A 23,227-nucleotide genomic window follows, 5' to 3' on the forward strand; every position below is an offset into this window, starting at 1 on the left:
ACCACAGGAAGCATCCAGACTTTTTACTCATTATTTTATTTTGCTAGATTCGACATCCAACAATGTTACAATGATGCACACTCATAAAAGTTTCACACCAACCCAAGGCGCCCTATGTCATAATCATCTCTTTTAAAGGCCCAAGTTTTAAGTTCCAACGGTTCGATCCGGTCCGATAATCTAACACGGGCCTATCGGGCCCGGCCCGGCCCAACCCATCCAACTAACCTCACATCTCCCAATAAACATTGACCGTTTAAGGGTAAACCCCATACTTTTGTGGCGGGCGCACCCACTTCGTTGCTGCCGATAGTCGCTCTCATTTCTTCCTGAATTTTCATTGCAATCGCTTCGATTTTAACAGGAAGAGGTAACTGTTCTTGTTTAATCCGTTAACTATTGGTTGTTTCTCGTGATTTCCCCTTTGTTATTCAGTTTAATTTGCCCTAATTTTGTTTGTATTATGCGCAATCATTTCTAGGGTTTCGTAGGTCACCCAAATTTAGCTTTGATTTACCCTAGCTTCAATTTGTAAGTTCAAAATGTTCTTATTGTCATGATTATGGTTAGTTAGTCAACATGTGACAGTATTTAGTATTTGAAACAAAAAAAAAATGTATATAATGTTTTATTTTAAGTGTTGATTTATTTTTCATATGGAAGTATGATGTAATTGTTGTTAGATCTGCTTATTTAGAGCATTTAAAACATCTTTTTATGCTTGAATATTTAGGTTTTTGACCTTTAACAATATGGAAGTATTAGCTTTTTATAATAGGGAATTTGGCTTTTTCTAGTTTGAATATGGTGTAATTAGGTTTAGTTTGTGAACTCCGAAAGTTGCTTGGTTTTGATTTAAGTTTTTTTCGGCTTAGCTTCAATAATTTATGTAGTTGAGGTTAGAGATTGTACTGCGTGTCTGCGAGTTCTGTTGATTATCTGTTTACGTTAGACTGATTTGGATAATTATGTAAAGGATTTAGAAAAAAAAGATTACTAAGTTCTAATGTAGATTTTAAATTTATTTTGGCGCTCATTCATAACAACCCTTAATTTTAATGGAGGTTAGCGATTTGTATTGCGAGTCTGTGAGATCTAGTGATTCTCTGTTTATGCTAGGCTGATCTGGTATATCCTTATTAGGATGATTATATAACCGATGTAGAAAAAATGGATACTTAATTTTGACGTAGTTTTCTAATTCTTTTCAGCTTAATTGATAACCATCTAAAATCGTTCTTGTAGTTGAGATTAGTAATTAGTACCATGTGCCTGCGAGTTCGGTGATTATCTGATTATGCTAGGGTGGTCTGGTATCACTATTACTATTACTATTACTATTACTATTACTATATATATTAAAAGGCGACTATGGTGAATAGTGCCATCTCTAACGAGTTTCTGAAATATATATAAAGTAACGAAACGGTGAAAATTTAACCACTCTTCTTTGGCTCAGCGGTTAAAACCCTTGCAATTTATCGTGTAGGTTGTGGGTTCGAGTTCGACTCGGCGGCTCATGCTTTATAATCGTTTAGTTTTGATGTTTTTGTTTTTGCTATTTAATTGTACCAATTTTGGAATTTTTTATATTTTTATTATTTAATTGACGCCACTTTTTTCTTTAACCCACCATCCTGCGCCCCACACCTTTTACTCTTTTAGTTTTGATGTTTTTTTTATATTCATTTATGTTTTTCTTTTATAAGTTTTGATGAATAATATTTTGTAAAATTCTAATAATTCCATTGTGATGTACTCATATTTATCCAAGTTTCATATTAATTTTATCTAAGAAATACACAACTTTTTACAAACAACACATTTCTTCGGTTCCTCTATGTACCGATAAACACCCTACAAAGGAAAAAAAACCCTATGTAACCTAAAGTTTAACGCTCATCTTCACAACAATGTAGTTTTGTAACTCCGAAGTTTATCTCTGTGCTTTCACAACTTTTATGTAATTAGGTCTGATACCGCTGTAAACGATATATTATGTTCTGTGCGTATGCTGAATTCTCTTCCCGCCGCACCACACTGGGAAATTCCATTAGTTTGGATAAATATGCAACGGATGTAGAAAAAGGTTGCTGTTTTTTATGTACTTTTTACATTCTTATTGGCTTAAATCATAACAACGTTTCATAATTCTTGTAGTTGAGGTTAGAGACTTGTAATTGCGAGTCTGTGAGTTCTGGTGATTTTCTGATTCTGCTAAATTGAATTGGTATTTCAATAACTATGTAGCGGATGTAGGAAAAATGTTACTAATTTTGGTGTAGGTTTAAATTATAACAACCCTTAATTGTAACGGAGGTTGCGAGTCACGAGTTTTGGTGATTCTCTGGTTAAGTTCTGTTGATTTGGTATCTTATTATTGTGTAACACATAGAGAAAAATGGTTACTGTTTTTTGACATAGTTTTTTTAAATTCTTTGTATCTTTAATCATTCTTGTAGTTGAGGTTAGAGATTGGTACCGTGTGTCTGAGAGTTCAGTGGTTATCTGTTTATGCTGGGCTGATTTGGTATATATGTTAAAAGGCAACTATGATGAATAGTTCCATTTCTAACGCGTGTCTAAAATATATATATAAAGTAAAGAAAACGGTGAAAAAGTAAATACCCTTATTTGGCTTAGTGGTTAAAACCCTTGCAATTTTTTGTGTAGGTTGTGGGTTCTATTCGGTGGCCCATGCTTTATAATCTTTTAGTTTTGATGTTTTAATTTTCGCTATTTGATTGATTTAATCTTTTTAACCCTTTTGATGTTTTAGTTTTGTTATAAAATTGATGCTATTTCTTTTCTTAACCCACGATCTGGCGCCCCATACCTTTACTATCGTAATTTTGATGTTTTTATTTTATTTTTATATTTATATTCATTTATGTTTTTTTTATAACTTTTAATAAATAAAATTCTATAAAATTCCGAATACACCATTGTGATGTGCTTATTTAAGTTCTAATATATATTTTTTTCAAACCGAGTTGTGTCAACGTTCACAAATCAGAATGTGCATATTCAACACCCGCTTATAAAGCACTTTCTAACAAATATGTAGCAACTTTTTACAAACAACACATTTTCTTCTGTTGCTCTATGTATGGTAATTCAATAAACAACCTAAAAAGGAACAAAAATCTTATGTGGCCTAAAGTTTAACCTCATCCTCACAACAACGTGGTTTTGTAACTTGGAACTTTATGTTTGTGACTTTGTGCTTTTACAACTTTTATGTAGTTAGGTCTGATACGATTTCAAACAATATTTTATGTTAAGCGCGTATTATGAATTCTCGTTGCATCGCGCTAGGTAGTACCACTAGCTTGGATAATTTGTAACAGATGTAGATAAGAAGTTGCCATTTTTTATGTGCGTTTTAAATTCGTATTGGCTTAAATCATAACAACCTTTAATCATTCTTGTAGTTGAGGTTAAAGATTCATACCATGTGTCTGCAAGTTCTGGTGATTTTCTGTTTATGCTAGATTGATTTGGTATTATATATTATACAAAAAGCAACTTAACGATAATCGTTTCACGCTGTTTTCTTCTTTTCCCGCTTCCCATCAACGGTTACACGTCAATTGAACACCGTCATCTTCTTTTCCCACTTTCCGTCCTTAACTGTTCCCGCGTCTTCTTTTCCCCCTTCCCGTCTTTAACCTTTTCCGGCGCATGACGGTTACACGGCATTTGAACACCGTCATCTTCTTTTCCGTCTCCCGCTCATCGTTCCTACCGTCGTGACTTTACAGTTAAAACCAAGCCGACGCATCTGCTTCAACCAGCATTCTCCTAGCGTTTGCCACCATTTCACACCCTATATAAGTAACCCCACCGTGGAATTAAACCCAAACCCAATCAATTTTTTCCAGCCGATAACTCCAGCGGCCGCAACGTAGGTTTCCTCAAAACACAAACGTGTCTGATGCCGGTTTCAACCGATCTCCAACTTCCCACCATCACGGTTCAACAAGAAGAAATAAATGCTGAGGGGTGTAGTGTTGCACGGGGTTTGGGATGCGTTACATTTACAAAGGGGGATGATTGATGGAGATTGTGGAGAGGGTGGAGTAGTTTACTTTAGTGTACAGTGATATTCAGAAAATGCTATTAAGAAAGAGAGAGAAGATAAAGGAGTCTATAGTTTTGGTTTTCACTGTGGGCAATTTGTTTGGTTTCATACTTTAATGTATCAGACGATAGACATTATTACTACTTCTTGAATTAAAAAAATAAACATTTGATAAATCTCATACATCTACAAAATCTTTTTAAACTATTTGCGTTCTTTCAAATGGTTTGTACTCGATAAGTTTGGACTAGAAAATATTGAATTCGTATGCATTATTTTAAATGGTTATTTTTTTAATAAATATATAGTATAATGTACTTCAAATTTCTTAACGTAACTCTTTTTGTACAGATCCTACTACCATGTAGTATTTTTCTCCCATGCAATCAATTCACCTTGGTTTTAACTTTTAAAATATTTGTATACTATTTTTTTATGAAAATTTAGAAGAGGAAAATAAAAAAAACATGAACTTTATGTTTACGTAGAAACCTTATTTGATAAACTTTACGTATACTAATATTTGAAAAGTCACAACGTATAAACTTTATGTATTACCATATGTCGTGTGTATTAAACAAAACATTTGTTTCATGTAATTGTTGGTTGAATATGTATGTTTTCATGTTTATGCCTAATACTATCTTTGCATGAAACCATGGATGAATTTTTAGCCATTCTATTATTTTTGTAGTATGTTATACAAAAACACATAATATTTTAAAACCTAACGTATCTTTGCTTTTTTTCTAAATGAACTAAACACTTTAAATTATCAACATCCAGTCGCAACGCGTGAGTAGCGTCAACTCGTTTTAATGATTATGTAACGGATGCAGAAAAAAAGGTTACTAATTTTTGGTTTGAATCACAACCTTAAATCATTTTTGTAGTTGAGGTTAGAGCTTTGTATTGCGTGTCTGCGTGTTCCGGTGATTATCTGTTTATGCTTGGCTGATAACTTATTCATTATTTCGAAGATTATGTAACAAATGTAGAAAAAAGGTTACTAATTTTCAATATCCTATGATGTATACTGGAGTTTGGGATCTTTTCCCAATCTAGAACGTTGCACGGGGACTTTTCAAAGACTTAACAAGTTTTTTTTTGTATTTTTATGGATGTAACAGTATAACTCTATATGTTGTTTGATGGTACCTACGTTGCAGATGAAGTTTCAAAGCTGCTTATAGTTCAACCTACGCATTCAATGACAAATATCTAACAGTGTCGTATGAGGTATTGCTCACTACCACTCTTTTATGATTGTTATATTATGCTACTATGGAGATTAGCATGATAAAAACGTAACATTTATTGAATTAGTCAAAGAAACATAATATTATTATAAGTTTATTTTATAACCAGTATTCAGAAGCTTAACATGAGTCCATTGAAGAAATTCTAAGAGTTGATTTCCTGTAGTATCCCGAAGAAAATCGGCCGGTTTGAACTATATACAGTCTGGCTCACGGTTCGGTTTTTGACAGTTTACGTTTCAGGGTTCAGTTAACGGTTTGGGAATTGGGATTTGGAACCGGCCGTTCAAAGTTTGTTTTCATTTTAGAAAGAGTAAAGTACACGGATGGTCCCTGTGGTTGACCAAAAATTTGGATTTGGTCTCTAGTTTTCCAAAAGTACATGGATGGTCCCGGTGGTTTGCACTTTGTAACACATTTAGTCCCCAACTTATGCCAAATGTACATGGGTGGTCCCTGTGGTTTGTATTTTGTAATGCATTTAGTCCCTAACTTGGACCTGCTGAAACCTTTAGATTTGTTAGCCGGGGACTGAATGCGTTACAAACTGCAAACCACAGGGACCATCCATGTACTTTTTTAAAAGCTAGGGACCAAATCCAAAGTTTCGGAACCACAAGGATCATCCGTGTACTTTACTCTTTTAGGAATATAAAGTTATGTGTATATATTAGATTCATGAACAATCTTTGTCATCTTTTAAAATTTATTACAAAATCATGCTTTTGAGAACAAAAAAGGTAATATTTTTTTTTGTTTAACGCCACCAAAACCGAATCTTGGAAACCTGCTGGTTTGGGCAGAACTAATTTTGACCCATTGTGTTGATTAGGTGAAGGTGATTGAACATTGAACCCTTATTTTTGATTAAGCGATGGAGTGCAACAAAGAGGAAGCGGTGCGGGCCAAACAGCTCGCAGAAAAGAAAATGGAGATTAAGGACTTTTCGGGTGCTCTAAAGATCGCGTTAAAAGCGCAACAACTTTATCCCGCACTCGAAAACATTTCTCAATTAATGTTAGTATGCGAAGTGCACTGTGCTGCCGAGAAGCGATTATACGGTACCGACAAAGACTGGTACGGAATTCTCAAAGTTGAGCCTTCTGCTGATGACATATCAATTAAAAAACAGTACCGAAAGTTAGCGCTCGTACTTCATCCCGATAAGAACAGCTTTGCCGGAGCTACTGATGCGTTTAAGTTAATTGGTGAAGCTCAAATGGTGTTACTGGACCGTGAAAAGCGATTGATTCACGATAGCAAACGCAGAGCTTTCGGAAATATTTCCGCTTCGGGTTATAAGCAACCGAGCAGACAGCCGAATGTTCAACAAGTACATCCGTGGAATCGAACCACTCCCGTTAATTTAAACGGCAGCAATTTTGGTAATTCTGGTAGTTTTCCGTTTCAACAACGGGCCCCAACTGGTGTTAATGGACATACATCACATAGGCCACCAACGTCAATGTTTTGGACGGGCTGTCCTTTCTGTTCGGTTCGGTACCAGTTAGATCGCTATTCACTTAACAAGAATGTCTCTTGTCAAAACTGCAAGGAAACGTATCCGGCTTATGAATTGGGTACTCATGTTCCGCCTAGACCCACAGAGGGTGCGAAACGTACGTTTACTACAAAACCGGTATTTGAAAAGAAAGAAACTCCGAAAGCACACGGAAACGTGAACCGAAAACGGAAAAAGAGAGTAGAAGAATCTTCAAGTGAAAGTGCCGACAGTCATGAGAGCTCTGAATCGGAAGAAGATGTGCAGACAAACGTTAATGGCGAAGAGCGTCGTAGATCTTCTCGTTCAAAAAGAAACGTTTCTTACAAAGAAAAAGTAAACGATATTGATATTGATGATGATGGTGATAATGATGATGATGCTACTCCATCAAAGCCTGCGGAAAAAGAAGCAAAAACAGCAGAATGCGATAACGAAAAATCTCCGAACGATAAGGCGAAATCCGATAAAAGTGCAAAAGATGATGATGATACAGACGAAGAAGAACCTGCGATTCTTACGTGCCCTGATGCAGAGTTTCACGATTTCGAAAAAACCCGAAAAGAAGAATGTTTTAGAGTCGGGCAGATGTGGGCTTGTTACGACACTGAAGACGCTATGCCCCGATTCTACGCGTTAATCAAAAAAATATCCCCAGGGTTCAAACTGCAAATCATATGGTTAAAACCCGTTGCTGTAACCAAGGATGAAAAAAAGTGGACGGCTTTGGATTTACCGGTTTCTTTCGGCAGATACAAATACGAGAAAGAAGATAAAACCGAGGACCTATTATCATTCTCACACTTGGTTACATGGGAAGCGGGTCCGAAACCCAAAACCGTGAACATAATTCCGAGAAAAGGCGAGACATGGGCGGTTTTTAAAAACTGGTCGATGAACTGGCACACTATATACGCAGACGCCGGGGAAATAAAGTACGAATACGAGTTTGTGGAAATCTTGTCGGATTTTGATGAGAAAGCGGGGGTGCGTGTTTCGTACTTGGAGAAAGTGAAGGGGTTTGTATGTCTTTATAGGAGAAAAGCGGGTGCCGAGATGGTAATTCCAGCCAGTGAAAAGTACAAAATTGCGCACATGATTCCGTCTTATAAAATGAGTGGAGAAGAACGAGACGGTGTTCCGAAAGGATCGTTTGAACTCGATCCTGCCGCGCTGCCTTCTGTAGCATTTGCGTAAATTTGAATTTGAATATTATTATGTGTTTGTTTAGATGTTAACTTGCTGGTAACATGTTGAGATATTTTAACTTCTGTGGACCCTTGGTAGACTTGTTCTTAAAAGATTTGAGATAATCCTTAATGGGTCGTTTCAGTTGGGTAAACTATAATTTGGCAAATTGATCTTGTTTATGTTTGTTTTTGAGCTACAAATGTTTACTGAGGTGTGACACTGTTGATATTATTATCTTGCTGTGTGTTGGTGTATGTTATAACTAGGGGTGTAAACGAGCCAAGCTGATACTGATACTGATACTGAGCTCAGGTTCTTTTGAGGCCTAGCTTTAAACAAGCGTGCCCAAGATGACTCATGGTGTGAAAAGCAGGTGATCTTCCCTGTCATGAGGGGAGGACCCCGAGAAAGGAGGCCCATCGTAATCTCAGGGGTATTCGGCCACTACCAGATAGATTACATCTTCATCGATCCCGGTAGCACAACAGACATCATTTATGAGCAATGCTTTAACCAGTTGGACCCAGAGGACAAGGCACACTTAGAACCGGTAGGCTACCCAGTACCCACTCACCGGATTCTGCAATGAAACTGTCTTTCCTTTGGGCCAAATATCATTCCCAGTTTTGTTGTCAGGTGGGAGGAACTCTCGAACTGAAGAAGCCACGCTCATGGTCTTACCGGCGAACTCTCGTCATGATATCCTCTTAGGAATGGAATCCCAAGGAGACTTTAGTATGATTTGCTCAGGATCCCACTCAGCGGTTGGATTCCCAACAGAACAGGCATAGCAATCATTTACACAAGTAAAGAAGTGCTGATAACCGACGAAGCGCGCCCGACAAAGGCAAGCAAACCAACCCCGCGCGTAGAACCAGAAAAGTGGGTCCTTAACAGAAAATACCCAGAGGAAACGATCACGATAGGCGCAGCGATCTCGGAAAACATCCGCACGTTTCTGAAGCAGTTACTGTTCAGGAACATGGGTATTTTTGCCTGGACACCAACATATATGCTGGGTGTTCCACAACACATAGCAGAGCATCGACTAAAGGTCTCATAAAATGCCAAGCCAGTGGTGCAGACGAAACGCAATCTGTGCCCAGAAAAGAACGAGGCCATGAAGGAACAAGTGATAAGAGCTGCTCAATGCAGGAATCTTGCGCGAAGTATGTTACCAAACATGGGTCTCGAGCCCAGTAGTGGTCCCAAAAGGAAATGGCGGGTGGCGAATGTGTGTTGATTATAAGGACCTCAACAAGGCGTGCCCAAGGGATTGCTATTCGTTGCCATAAATTGACGAAAAAATCGATTCCTTGGCAGCATTCAGATGGAAATGCTTTCTAGACTGTTACAAGAGCTACCATCAGGTCCAGATGGCGATAGAAGATGAAGATAAAACAGCATTCCGCACGCCGATGGGCCTGTATTCCTACACCAAGATGCCTTTTGGTTTACGCAATGCAGGGGCCACGTATCAAAGGCTGATGAACGAAACATTTGGAGACAATATCGGTAAGCATATCGAAGTATACATGGACGATCTAGTAATCATGAGCAAAGAAGAAGACCAGATGTTACACCAAGATGCTTTTGGTTTACCCAGTTTTACATCACTTATGAAAATGGTGAAGGTGTGTTTGGTAAAACTATTGTTAAGCACAAGACATGATTCAAATTTCATGCATGTTCTGCACGTGGTCCAAAAATGATGCTAAGGGTGTCAAATTGTCAATTTTGTTGGTCGGGTTGATGGTTAATTTTTTTTACCCGAGCACGATCTAAACATTTATAAGTGTCGTGTTGTGTCTTGCCAGTTACACTTAAAAATAAAATTGTGCCTTGTTTGGATCTACACATTGAATGTTCATTGCAAAGATAATTTGAAGACAATTGGAAGTCAATTCCTAATACGGCCGAAGGAGTTAAAGAGGAGTCGTTTCTATGGATAGATGATAGATCAAAGCTTGGGTAGATTAATTGGGTTAGGTGGTGTGATTTTAACGCAAGAGATGTAATAACTTAATGTTTCTCGTTTTTTGTTTCGTTGTTTGTTAGGGACTTCCAACGTCTAGCTGACTCCGTTTTTTGACGAAAAATTTGTCATTGGTTGTTAAAAAATAACAAACCTAGTTATATATATTTAACTCTAGCCAAGTGAGTAGCTACAACTAATGAATAAAATTGTATAAAACTAAGAGGTGAAAAAATTTTCAACACGTAAAAAGTTTCACTTTCGAAAGTTATTATCAAAAGGGAAAATTAAAAATCAAATTGGTAAACTTTAGATTTAAATACCTTTGAGCATTTATATTTGGAGCCTTCGTCTTCATCTAGAAAAACATACGTTTCTTTAGATTTTGTTAATTTTTCTAAAAATCTCGCATCCAACTCTCTATCTATTTCTTACTCATAATCACTTATTTTATTATTTTTTCTCTTTCCTACACACTGACAATAAAAATATAGAGAGTTGAATATAAACCTCTAAATATAGAGATGTACTTTACTTTCCTTATATTTTTTCTCTATTATAAAGATTCCAATGTAGTGGTATTTTTGTTGTTTTCTCCATATTATATAGAATAGAGGATCGAATGTGAATGATCTAAGAGCATTCACATCTAAACCCCCAAATTATGTGAGAGAGTTTTTATTTTATTAAAAGTGGTTGTAGATGGTTGTGAGTAGAGGGAAAAGGAAATGTTAGTGTTCATCTGTAAATTTAAGGGGACACTGTTTACCTTTTATAATTTTTTAATATATTTTGAAAGTGGCTGTGAGTGGAAGAGAGATAAAATATAACGATAAATGTATTAAAAAAATATTATTTAATTGAAAAATAAAGAGAGAGAAGATATTGATTTTTAGTGTAATATAAGGTAATAAATGAGGGGTTGGATATGAATGCTCTAAAATACGCCCTCTAAAATTTAAGCATGAACTCCTTTTTAAAAACCTTACTTAACAAGTTAACTTTTTTTTTATTAAATGGCTTAACAGGTTAAACCTGTTTACAGGGGCAGATCTATAGCCAATAAAGGGGTTCTCAGGAACCCGTTCGGTTCGTAATTTATAATACTAAGTTAAATCGAAAAGCATGAAGGAACCCTTTAATATTATTTAGGGGAACCCGTAACCAAAACTGAACAGTGATGTACTGTAAAGCGCTTGGCGTTTGTAGTTAACGTCCCGAGTTCGAGTCTTGTTAGGCTCCTTTCCTCTTGTTTAATTTTAATGTTTATGCCTTTTGCTTTTACTCTCCCTCAATTCCAAACACACACTCTCTCAAAGTTTCATTCATTTTGCACTCGACTATCCATTCAGCCCCCCTCCATACATAAAATGGTTAGGCAATAACTTTAAAACATATCTAAAACATACTTTGAAATGTGCCCATATGACCCGTTACCCAAGTTGTCTGATCCTTCTTCTAAACATGTCTAAAACATACTGTTAAGAGAGCTACTCACGAGGTGATTTGGCTTGAAATCAACTGTAAGCTGTACGGGTACCAAGTAGCCACCTTCGCTCGCCGTAGTTAGAACCGCTCGAAGGTGGCTACTTGGCTCCTTTCCTCTTGTTTATTTTTAATGTTTATGCCTTTTGCTTTTACTCTCCCTCAATTCCAAACACACACTCTCTCAAAGTTTCATTCATTTTGCACTCGACTATCCATTCAGCCCTCCTCCATACATAAAATGGTTAGGCAATAACTTTAAAACATATCTAAAACATACTTTGAAATGTGCCCATATGACCTGTTACCCAAGCTGTGTGATCCTTCTTCTAAACATGTCTAAAACATACTGTTAAGAGAGCTACTCACGAGGTGGATTTGGCTTGAAATCAACTGTAAGTTGTACGGGTACCAAGTAGCCACCTTCGCTCGCCGTAGTTAGAACCGCTCGAGAATCTCCAACAATCGCTACCACAAGACCACAAGACGATCACCCTGGAAAAAGGGAATATTACATTCAAACATCTATGTTTTAATTCATTAAAAGTTAAAAAGATCTTGAATTAATTACCTAATCTAATGGCTGTCAACTTCAGTTTATATAGGCAACGAAACACTTAAAACGCTATAAAGTAAACGCTTTAGCGATTCTAAAATGTTGCCAATAATAGCATGATGATGTTTTTTTTCATTATTGTATCGTATTTTTATTTTGTCATGAACCTTACCCAACCCGAATCGTTGAACCGACCAGAATTTTTTTTATGTTGGGACATATGAAATTGGAACGTTTAAAAAAGTGAACCCCTTGGAAAAAAATCCTGGATCCGCCACTGCCTGTTTATTAAATAAAATGTGTTTGGGTTAACCCATTTAAAAAACAAGTAAAATTCACGTCGAGGTGTTTAACAAAACTGGTTATATTAACCAACCGACACCTGATTATATTCATGTTGTGTCAGAAATTACTGTCGGCTCTACGGATTTACCTATCTTTAGTTTAATCATGTCATATACCATAATGTCCCTCGACCAAACACCTCCTTTTGACCTTTATCAACAATTCTCAACTCAACATAAATTTATACCACTTATCTTATATGCTACAAATTACAATATGGATTCACATTTCACCACCTTATTTTATTCACTCATTTTGCTACTTGCGTAGTTATAACTGAAAAGTCAAGAGGTAATCCTTCTTTTAGTTATTATATAAATAAATGATCCAAGAAAAATAATATATGAAGTAATTGGTCAAAAGCCAAATTATAATTGATGCAGTTTGGCACAATCCACTCTTCTACTTAATGATGATGCTTAACTCCGTAGTTTGGCATAATCTTTGAACTAATAAGCGGATTAGTCTAAAGTTAATCAAAAGGCACTATTTCTTTTTATATTTTTACTAACATAGTTGACTGATTTGGATATTTGTGGTTGAACACCGTAGTTATTGGCTTTTTGTGATTGTGATGTTTTGTGCTATTTATTTTTATAAGGGTGAAGGGAGTGGTTAAATATTTGGAATATGTAACTATTTTTTTTTAAAGAAAAAAAATGTGTGATTGGTTGAGAAGGAATGGACCCCACTACACACCCATCTCTCCCCCTCTTCCCTCCCTCTCACCGAATAGGTGAATGTTCACCGAAATCCTTTAGCTTGATCAGTAAACTTGATGTTGACAGTGGTTTACCACTTCGGTAAAGTGGTTTACCGACGTTTACCGATACGACTCCGTTCACCCTAATCATCAAAGAGGCGAGTTTAAAATCTTTTAACATGCATACGCTATTTTTATTTTGTTTCATTTAGGAGAAATAAAAAGTTATGTATATTAGCGATCCGTATCAATTTTTTAAGATGTAATACCGAACTATTCCTGTGAAAGATTAGTTTGTCTTTCTCCAAAACTGTAGTTAGTGATTTGACCAAAGTATTTTTTTTTAATCAAAACTGATTAAACTGAACAGTAAACACTTGAAAGTCATCGAGTCTTTCCTAAGGTCTTGCGTAGTGGGGCGGTATGCCCGGTCATGGCGCCGGCATGGCGCCGGGCACACCAAAACGAGGGGCGCCATGAAGGAGAAAGAAGAGAGGGGCGCGACCTCCATAGCGGCGTTTTGATTGTTTATAGTTTTTGATTTTTACTTGTTTGGTCCCTGCAAAATGGAAAGGAAGCAGCAAATCGGATGAAATTGACCGGAATTGAAGCCGGAATGGAAGCCGGAATTGACCGAGAAGAAGCCGGAATGAAAGCCGGAGAAGAAGACAGAGATAAAGGAGCGCTTATTTTAGTTTTATAGTTTTACACATTTGGTCCCTGCATTTTCTCAAATATTTAAAATTGGTTTTAAACTTGTTTTCTCTTATTTTTAACATTAAAAAGCTGGGAATTTTTTTATTTAATAGTAATTTAAAAAAGTCAGAAATTAATTTAAAAAAATGAAAATTAATTAATTGAGTAATGATGAGGTAGGGGCTTTATGACTACGGCCTCAAATTGCATAACGCCCTATAAAGCCCCGGGGTGACGTGGCATGCCACATGTCACATAACGCCCCCAAAAGGGCTTTATGACTACACATGGCCTAAACCGTGTCATCACATGACTTTCTTTAGTTCATTTCATGTGTTCACTCATGTGATCATCACAAAGTAACCAGTTAATTATAAAAATAGAAATTATTAGAATGTGAGGCAAATTTGGATTACTAACGGACCATCGGAGTATCATTGTGTCACCAGCGGAACCACCCGATTATATCCATCTCCAAGAGGTATAATGCCTATACACCAATTTAGGAGGAAACCCAATAAAGATGTTATTTAAAAAATGAAATTATTTAAAAAGTCATCATTATATGTAATTTAATTTGCTATTTAGACTGGTGGGTGTGGGTGTGGCTTTTGGGCGTTGTTGGCTCTTTAACGCCTAATGCTTCGCCCTAGGTTGGCGTTTTGGTCGGCGTTGCCCGTTTGGCATGACAATATTGCTTAGCGTGGGGCGCTGGCCTGGGGAGACGTGGCTGGCAAGTATGGTTGGGTGTTGATGACCGTCTGGCTAGCACATTCCACAATGCCGGCCTGGCCACTCCCCTTCCACACCCCACTTTTTTGGGTGTGGACTGATAGAGTCAACATCTGTCACATGTTGAGCAATGCCCCTAACCTAAGCCCTTCCACACCCATAGTCTTAGAGAGAAACAATATAGAGATTAATATTATAATATTTTGATTTTCTAAATTAAGTAAATATATTAAATTATAACCAATGTGGTGGTGATCCGTTGACAAAGACAAAGCCTTCTACGGTTTAAGTCCCACAAATTAAAAAAATTGCGGTTCAAATATATATATATATATATATATATATATATATATATATATATATGGGCAAGGATAAATCGAAAACCCACTCCAGTTGACTAAACCCTGAAAACCCATTAATCACCATTGATCAAACTAAATGAATGGGTGAGATTAAGTTTGGGCCATGTCTTTCTTTATTTCCACTTTTCTGTATTATTTAATACATTAATTGTACATTAAAGGGCAATATAGGAAACATAATTTCATCTCTTTCAAGAAAGACAAAAGTCTCTATATGCACAGACCATCAAATCGGCTGCATTACCTACTTCAGTTGTCTTCTTCATTTCAAAACTTCAAAAACATCAAACCAAATTCTCTCTCTTCCAAAAATTTTCATCAAACATTCTTCATCTATACCCAAATCAGCGAAGATGTTCAACTATACCCAGAATCACCGGCCAAAAAATCGCTTAAAGATCTTCAAAATCGCCGTAGAATATCAACGAACGCCGGAGATATTCAAGAATCACCGGAGAATTTCAACGGTCACCGCCGGAAAAAAATCAGGCTAAAAACGAGAGGATTCCAGGTGCGTCGCTTCTTTGTTGACTAAAATTATCAGCTTTGTTTTAGCTATTCAGAATTAGAGAGTTTCAGATGATGATGACGATGACGGTGGAGTTTGTTGAAAATTTGTTTTAGATCTGCTTTTAAAGGAATTCGAGCAGTTAGGGAGGACGCCGGAGTGTGTGGGGGTGGTTTAAGATGGTGGCGGTCAGATGGAGATGGTAATGGTGGTCGGGTGGGGCTGTTGCAAGGTGGTTGTCGAGTGGGGCTGGTGCAACATGCTGGTAGTGGTGGTTGGCGGAGGTGGTGTCGGGTGGGGCTGGTGCACTTGTATATATTTTCAACATTTGTGAGATACGAGTCAACATTTTGTTTCTGTCTTCAAAGATTTAGGAATAGGTAGAGTTTTGGAAGAACCCAATCGACTTTTAACACATATATAACATTATTTCACTGTCTTCAAAGATTTAGGAATAGGTAGAGTTTTTTTTTTTATTAAGTGCATGAATTTGAATAAACACACCTCTCTTTCGTAATAAAGAAGTCATTTTTCTATTAAGCATTCTTTGATCTCATGTAAACATTATATATACTTATGTAAATGCAGGGATGAAACATGGTGGTTTTTACAGAGAGAGATGCAGGGATGGGATGGTGGTGATGAGTCAACTTGTGCAGATTTATTTTTGTATTGATTTATATATTTATATGAAGAAGATTATTTGTTTTCAGTTAGAATGATGTTAGGATCTGATGTTTATATAACAAATAAATGTAACTAGCAAAACATATATGAATATAGGATTTGTTACATTGCTAAAACCCACTTACGTTGTGTTACATAAAAACCTTTCTAAAAAAATAGGAAGTGTAATATACAAATATTTGAACATTTTTAAAAAAAAGAAACACAAAAAAACACCGAGTAGTTTTTTTTTTTAATGTTACAAATTTTAGGTTACATAATATATATGTCCAAAAAAATGTAACATACACATTTTCAATATTTTTTTAAAAGAAAACTAGTAAGTGTTTTTTTTTTCATTTTTTTCATAAATAGGGAATGTAACATAAATGTACACGAACCTATTTATGTTATGACTTATATGTCCAAAAAAATGTAACATACAAATTTTCAATATTTTTTTAAAAGAAAACTAGTAAGTGTTTTTTTTTTTTTTTTTTTCATAAATAGGGAATGTAACATAAATGTACACGAACCTATTTAGACTGCGGGGTATGGTGGGGCTTGGGTTGGGCGTGGGTTGGGGCGGGTGCTGACACGTGGGTTGGGATGGACCACATGGTTGGGGTTTGGGGGTACATGTGCCAAAATACAAAATACATACGTATAAATAGATGTATGAAATTGCAATACATGTTGTTTTGGATAAGATAAGCTTGTTTTAATGGAGCATGAGATAAGTATGTTATTGGTATTTAAAAAGAAACGTTGGAATCTCTCACTTACAATGATGCCTTTGCTTTGGGTGAATTATTTTTCTATATACTAATTTTCTTAACTAATATACAACGTTGTCATGAAAAAAAAAAAAGATATTCAAGCAAACATCAACAAAAGCACATGATCAAACACACATAGAGCAAAAATGTACAAAAATCTCAGTGAAAAAAAAATGTAATATGTTACATGTTACACATTTTTAGAATGAAATAGTTGCATGTTATATGTTACATATTTGTAAGAGAATAAAAGAGTTGCATGTTATATGTTACACATTTTTTAGAATGAAATGAAATAGTTGTTTGTTATATTTTACGTATTTTTAAGAGAATAAAAAAGTTGCATGTTATATGTTCAACAAAAAAAAAAAAAAAAAAAACTGTTCAAAAAAGATTAGTAGATATGGCTGGATATATTAACTTAATATAAAAAAACACTTAAACATAGAGAACAAAATAATTAAAACATAGTATGGCTAGCCTAAAAAACACATAATAAAAAGAACAAACAACACTATTGTCGTACATGTGCCAAAATACATATATGCCCTCAACACCCTTTTCAAGACTTGAGACGTGGCACACTGGTTTCCATCTAATGGGGGCTGAGGGCTGGGTTCGATTCCTCTTTTTATGTTGTGATTATTTTTTATTAACTCAATCTTGCTAACTACAATCGCCACATTTATTGTCATTAATAACAGTGTTTTATTGTTATTATTTTGTTGGTATAAAGAAAATTTCCGAAAATGCTCGTCAAAATGGTGAATTATTTTTCTATATACTAATTTTCTTAATTAATATACAACGTTGTCGTGAAAAAAAAAAGATATTCAAGCAACCATCAACAAAAGCACATGATCAAACACACAGAGCAAAAATGTACAAAAATCTCAGTGAAAAAAAAAATGTAACACGGATACAGCAAAAATGTACAAAAATCTGAGGCAAAAATAAAATGTAACATGGTAAAAACAAAACCAAAAAATCCATAACATATAAAATTCTCAGATTCAACACAGCAAAAGTCTACATAAATCTCAGGGGGAAAAAATGTAACATGTTAAAAACAAAACAAAAAAATCCATAACATAGAAAATTCTCATATTTAGCCAAACATCAACAAGTACATACTACCGAAAATGTCATTAACATACTAACAAGGATAATCCAACTAAGTACCACCTATTTCTTAATCACAACAAACAAATCAGTGTCGATTTTGACAATCTTAAGTTTTCGGATCTTGGTTTTTGTTCCTCCCATTTGACCAGGCATTTTCTTCCCTTTGTACACACGCCCAGGCGTTGTTGCTGCTCTGATTGAACCAAGAGCCCGATGACTCTTTGACCCGTGGGTCATTGGACCTCTTTTGAAGTTATGCCTCTTTATACCGCCTGGAAAACAAGATAACAAAGGCCCAGCCCGATAAGAATACAATAAAAACAATCATACATGTCATGGTCTGTAACCTAATTACCTAAATCAACCCATTTATAAGTAAACGAGTCATAAAAACCACCTTTAGCACAAACTACCGAGACTCATTGCCAGACATGTTAATGCACGATTCGATAGGTGAAAAAAAAACTCATACAAAAAGTAACGAAATATAGAAGTGACTGAACTTAAATAGCAAGTAAATATCATTCTTTCTGTCTCATAAAATTGCAACTTTTTACACAAATGTGTAGTCAAATACTGGTACTAATCAGGGGTGATCATGGTCCTGTTTGGATGGTTTTGACGAAAGTTACTCGGATACACCCACAATTGTTTCTCATCATTTAATAAGTGAATTGTTGATCAAAACATTACAGCATATAAACTGTGTTCTAGAGATCAAAGCATAGGCTGTTAGCAACTAATCGTTTGATTAAGCTTTCAAAAGGTAAATTTAGGATCGATTAACAGTTAAACCTCAATTTTCCCAAAATTGGTTACAATCTATAAACAATTCAATTAAAAAAAAGATTTGAGACAAAGAAATAACCTTGAAACCCTTTGCCAATGGTGGTACCAGAAACATCAACCAAATCACCTTCCTTAAACAACTCCTCCAACACCAGCTTCTGATTCGGCTCAAACCCATCAACGGACGGCAAACGAAACTCCTGCAAATGCCTCAATGGAATCACCCCAGATTTCTCCAAGTGACCCATCTCGGGTTTAGTCAGCTTCTTATCTCGGACCCTCCTGTTAGATTTGGGGGGGTGAGTATGGTTTCTTTCTTTCACTGCACTCTCTGGTTTGAAATAAATGAGATGTGAGAATAGATCAATGAATATCTAAAAAGAACAAAAAGAGAAGATGTTAGGAACATGTGAGAGATACACAAGTACAAAAGTAATTAATGAAAAGGATGACAAGAAAAGCAATGTTGAAAGGTTGTCTGCGTGTGCAGACTTACAAATGAAAAGGGTCACACAATTCTCAAAAAGTAAAGAAAGAAAATGTCAAAATTGCCCTTGTCTCCTCTCAACTAAAAAGCAACGTGGCTAAATCTGATTCACATGTGAGAGTTTTCAGGGTTTAGTCAACTAGAGTGGGTTTTCTCCTTATAATTAGCCATATATATATATATATGGTAGGGTTCATGCGAGAACCACCTTTATTGCGATAACCACGAGAACCAAAGTGAACACAACAAAATAAACCCACTACACCACCAAAAACCTAACCCCTGCAACCCCCCCCCCCCAAAAAAAAAAAAAAAAAAACCTAAACCCCCAAAAACCTAAAGAAAATCTTAAAAAATAAAAAAAAACACATAATTTTTTTTAATATTTTTTATGTTTAAATCGCTACTTTTAGTAGCCATTTTTTTATAATTTTTTTAATAACAAAAAGTAGCGATTTAAATATAAAAAATATTAAAAAAAATTTGTGTGTTTTTTTAGATATTTTTAGTCATTTTTGGTTGTGTTCAGATTGGTTCTCGCAATAAAGGGTGGTTCCTAACGGATCCTTCTCATATATATGTATATAGGGTTAGAATCGTATGAGAAACACTAGTCTAATTGAGAAACCTGAGAAGCATTCTCGACAATAGATTTTCCCTATGCTTTTCGTAATAAACGCATTTGTATAGTTTAAAATTGACTATATATAGATGTGCATAATTCAAGATTTGATAATATCAAGGTTGGAGAACTCGCTAGTCGCTAGTCGGCCGGTGAGGTGGGGACTAGCGACTACTCGGGATTACTCGTGATTAATCGGGATTAATCGGATTGGAAATGTTTATATGTAATTTTCAGTTTTATGTATACACTAGTGGGATTCAACCCGCGCGTTGCGGCGGGGACGTGACGGGAGTTCGTGCAGGATCGGTTCGGTTCGTTACAATACCGATACACGCGATAGTTACTGAAAGAGAAAACCTTACAAATAAAGTTATAATATGACCAAAACAATATTTATACGTGTCAGTACCGATACACGGTATTATATCTCCGTACGATCGTTTGAAACCGACCGTACACATATTTATTTTTATAAAATATTTGGCCATCAACTCATCTTTGTGAATATTTTAATCAGCAGTTTTCGTGCTAATTGATTTGCAATTTCAAAAGTAAATCTTTTACATTCAGTGGTGAAATCAAAACTTTTCAATTAAAGGGTCACATTATAATCTTTATTTAGATCCAAACATGTAATCTTTATTGCCCCGCTTACGGTATGCACATATAAGGTATATATGTGTGGGAGTTCGGGGGGCAAAAGTGAAATAGTACTAACATTAACGTTATTTTACTAATTTCGTGAAAATAACGTTAAAAACGGCGGATGGTTAATCATGCATCATGTGGTGATGTTGATAGGTTAAAGACACGGGGGTACATACACCAATCAGTCCCTGTCCCGATTGTTTGAGTGTTACGTGTCTTAGGTCCAATCCTTGATACAAAACTACAATCGAGCCGGGGGTCTCACTGGAAGCAGCCTCTCTATTCTTATGGGGAAGAGGTAAGGCTGTCTACATCTACCATCCTCGGGCCTTACCTTTGCTATTGGTGGGATTTATTGAGGATGCATTACCTTTGCTATTGGTAGGATTTATTGAGGATGATGATTTACATGCAAACATGATTGAAGTAAAAATATATTGCACTACATATATTATTCTGTAGAAAAAATATAAATATATCATTATTTTGGGACCGGCAACAAATAATATTATTAGAAGTTTAGGACTTTTGTTACAACTTAAAATTATTTAAAAGTTAAATAAGTAATGATGATTATAGGTGAAGACTTGGAATGGACATCTTTTTACTTAAATCTGCATATACATCATTTTTTTACTACAACATAATTGGGTGTAAAAAACAATGAATATTACTTTTTTTTTTCTCATCCTGATTAAAAGTCTAAAGAAATGCAACCAAGTATGATCTTTCTCCTTACTTTATTAATTCTTTGCATCTCCAAGACCACACAATCCTTCGTTACCCCAAAAGCTACACTTTCACTATTTCCCTAATCCAGTGACCGAAGATAAAAAACAGATGCAAAAACTCTAATTTTTACCCAAACAACCACTCTCCTCTGACCCCAAATTCTTCTATTCCATCGAAGATTGAAGAAACGCCATTTATCTGCTTTAATTTACTCCATGTTTTTCAAACACAAAATCAAAAATCCTGATGCTGTTTTCAAAATCATACATCTTTTTTACTTCACTCCACATTTTTGTGTGCGGCGGACGACGTTGACGAAGCCATTGTTTGCAGGAGGCGGAGGTGGCGGCTCTGGTGGGTACTGTTACAACCGTGACCTCCGGGGACACAAAATATTAGCTGAACGATGGATGATAACTGCATCTGAGTTTACATCGACAATTGCGTAAACTATTTTCGGCCTTTTAAGGTCGCCCCAGTCCCGATCTAGCGTTGCATGTGATTACATCGACCCGGTTGTGTCAGCTAGGGTTTCACGGTAAGCTTCCGACCTCTTTTCCGTTTTTCCAGCTACATTTTTTTCTGGCCTTTAGCGACATTTCCGGTCGTATCAGTGATTATGTTAGCAACGTTGAAGTCGGTTACATTTGTTGTGGACTCCGATGCCATGCGGCGCGTGAAGATGGTGGTTGTGTTGAACGGGAAAGTTGTCCAGCGAAACAGTGTCGTGCAGTGTGAAGACAATGTTTGTGTGGAAGTGTACAAAAGAAAAAGCTGAAATGAAGGGTATTTGTGTAATTTTTGACAAAGGGTAAAATTGTAATTTGTCGGTGGCACCGACCTTTAGTTTTAAGATTATATAAATATACACATTTTTATCAGTAAATATTTTAGTAGTTAGATTTTAACTTTTACACAACTCATTTTTTTTAAGTATACAAGATTAATTGTTAGAATTCACATGGTTTGGTTGGAAATTGGCCGGAATTTAGAGGTTTTGGCCGGAATATACAGGTTTTTTGCCGGAATTGGGTCGGAATCGCTGATTTTTGGCTGGCCGACTAGGTCCGACTAGGCCGACTAGGTCCGACTAGGCCCGACTAGCGATTAATGGACTGATTAACGAAAAATTACTCAGTTACTGGCCGACTAGCGATTAATCACCGACTAGTCGCGATTTTTTAACACTGGATAATATACATATATGTATATAGTAAAATTTAAACTATACATATATGTATATTATAAAAAAATTTAGAGAAATGTGTGGTCCAAAATATTTCTTAAGTTTCTAAAATAGGACGGACTTCTGTTAGGATCCCTACCCTATATATATATATATATATATATATATATATAGAGTAGGGTTCCTACGGAAAGTGTGTTTTTCCTAGAAAGTCTAGGAAGCGATCTTGTCCATCCGATTGGTGTGTTTAAGGGTTGAGATTAAATCAATGGCAATCTTGTAATAATTAACTATATTTAATAGATTGTTTTAAATGAGTAGGGGCAATTTTGTCCTTATGTGTGTTTTAAACCAATAAAAAATAACCGTCAGAGATATCACATCTCCTTAATACACGCCAATTTCCCTCTCTCTCTCTTTCTCTCTCTAAACCCAAATTCGGAAACCCCCAAAATCATACCAAAAATACCTAAAATCATGGATGAAGATAAGAGATTTTCCTTGTTCCATATACGTAAGATCAAGCTTTCATTGTACTGCGTGTTTTACAAAGCGATTACGGGTGATTCTTGTTTGTAATTGACGGTATTTTGCTGGTTGCAGTGAAGAGATTCGAAAAGCAGGAAACTTTGGAAAGGATAGATAGCAGCGGAACAGTTACCGGGAGCCGATCGAAAGCTGGGGCGAAATCTGCTGATGTAAAACACATTTGTATGAATCTGCTTGCTGTTAAAACACAGCTGTATGAATCTGAATTGCTGTTAAAACACAGCTGTATGAATCTGAATGATAA

The 23,227-nt window shown here is 35.9% G+C and overlaps 2 protein-coding genes and 2 long non-coding RNA genes across 5 annotated transcripts; 3 read left to right on the forward strand and 1 right to left on the reverse strand.

Moving 5' to 3' along the window:
* The first annotated feature begins 221 nt into the window (after positions 1-221).
* LOC110899104 lies at positions 222-8,201 on the forward strand. Of its 2 annotated transcripts, none has more exons than XM_022145979.2 (3): positions 222-370; positions 5,254-5,323; positions 6,176-8,201. In XM_022145979.2, the coding sequence occupies exon 3, from the start codon at positions 6,218-6,220 to the stop codon at positions 8,039-8,041; it is 1,824 nt and encodes a 607-aa protein (XP_022001671.1). In that variant the 5' UTR covers positions 222-370; positions 5,254-5,323; positions 6,176-6,217; the 3' UTR covers positions 8,042-8,201. The 2 variants fall into 2 exon arrangements, with proteins under 2 accessions (XP_022001671.1, XP_022001672.1); XM_022145980.2 differs by having other exon boundaries at positions 253-370; positions 5,215-5,323.
* A 6,887-nt stretch (positions 8,202-15,088) lies between these two features.
* On the forward strand, positions 15,089-16,191 carry LOC110903153. The gene is made up of 2 exons (XR_002571698.2): positions 15,089-15,400; positions 15,986-16,191. It is a non-coding gene; the product is annotated as an uncharacterized LOC110903153 (long non-coding RNA).
* A 1,624-nt stretch (positions 16,192-17,815) lies between these two features.
* On the reverse strand, positions 17,816-19,066 carry LOC110903154 (50S ribosomal protein L3-1, chloroplastic). The gene is made up of 2 exons (XM_022149303.2): positions 18,836-19,066; positions 17,816-18,239 (listed from the first exon to the last, which is right to left on the reverse strand). Exons 1-2 carry the CDS (start codon positions 19,002-19,004, stop codon positions 18,028-18,030), a joined length of 381 nt encoding a protein of 126 aa, XP_022004995.1. The 5' UTR covers positions 19,005-19,066; the 3' UTR covers positions 17,816-18,027.
* A 2,209-nt stretch (positions 19,067-21,275) lies between these two features.
* Positions 21,276-22,177, forward strand: LOC110903155. The gene is made up of 2 exons (XR_002571699.2): positions 21,276-21,786; positions 21,863-22,177. It is a non-coding gene; the product is annotated as an uncharacterized LOC110903155 (long non-coding RNA).
* The last annotated feature ends 1,050 nt before the right edge of the window (positions 22,178-23,227 follow it).

This window comes from Helianthus annuus, chromosome 13 (genome assembly GCF_002127325.2).
Source record: "Helianthus annuus cultivar XRQ/B chromosome 13, HanXRQr2.0-SUNRISE, whole genome shotgun sequence".
NCBI classification, from domain to species: domain Eukaryota; kingdom Viridiplantae; phylum Streptophyta; class Magnoliopsida; order Asterales; family Asteraceae; genus Helianthus; species Helianthus annuus.

Excerpts from the sequence above, each read along its gene's own strand:
- LOC110899104 (XM_022145979.2), top strand. The coding sequence starts at position 6,218 with ATGGAGTGCAACAAAGAGGAAGCGGTGCGGGCCAAACAGCTCGCAGAA.
- LOC110903154 (XM_022149303.2), bottom strand. The coding sequence starts at position 19,004 with ATGGGTCACTTGGAGAAATCTGGGGTGATTCCATTGAGGCATTTGCAG. Across the intron at positions 18,240-18,835 it reads CATTGGCAAAGGGTTTCAAG|GCGGTATAAAGAGGCATAAC; the intron begins GTTATTTCTTTG and ends CTTGTTTTCCAG.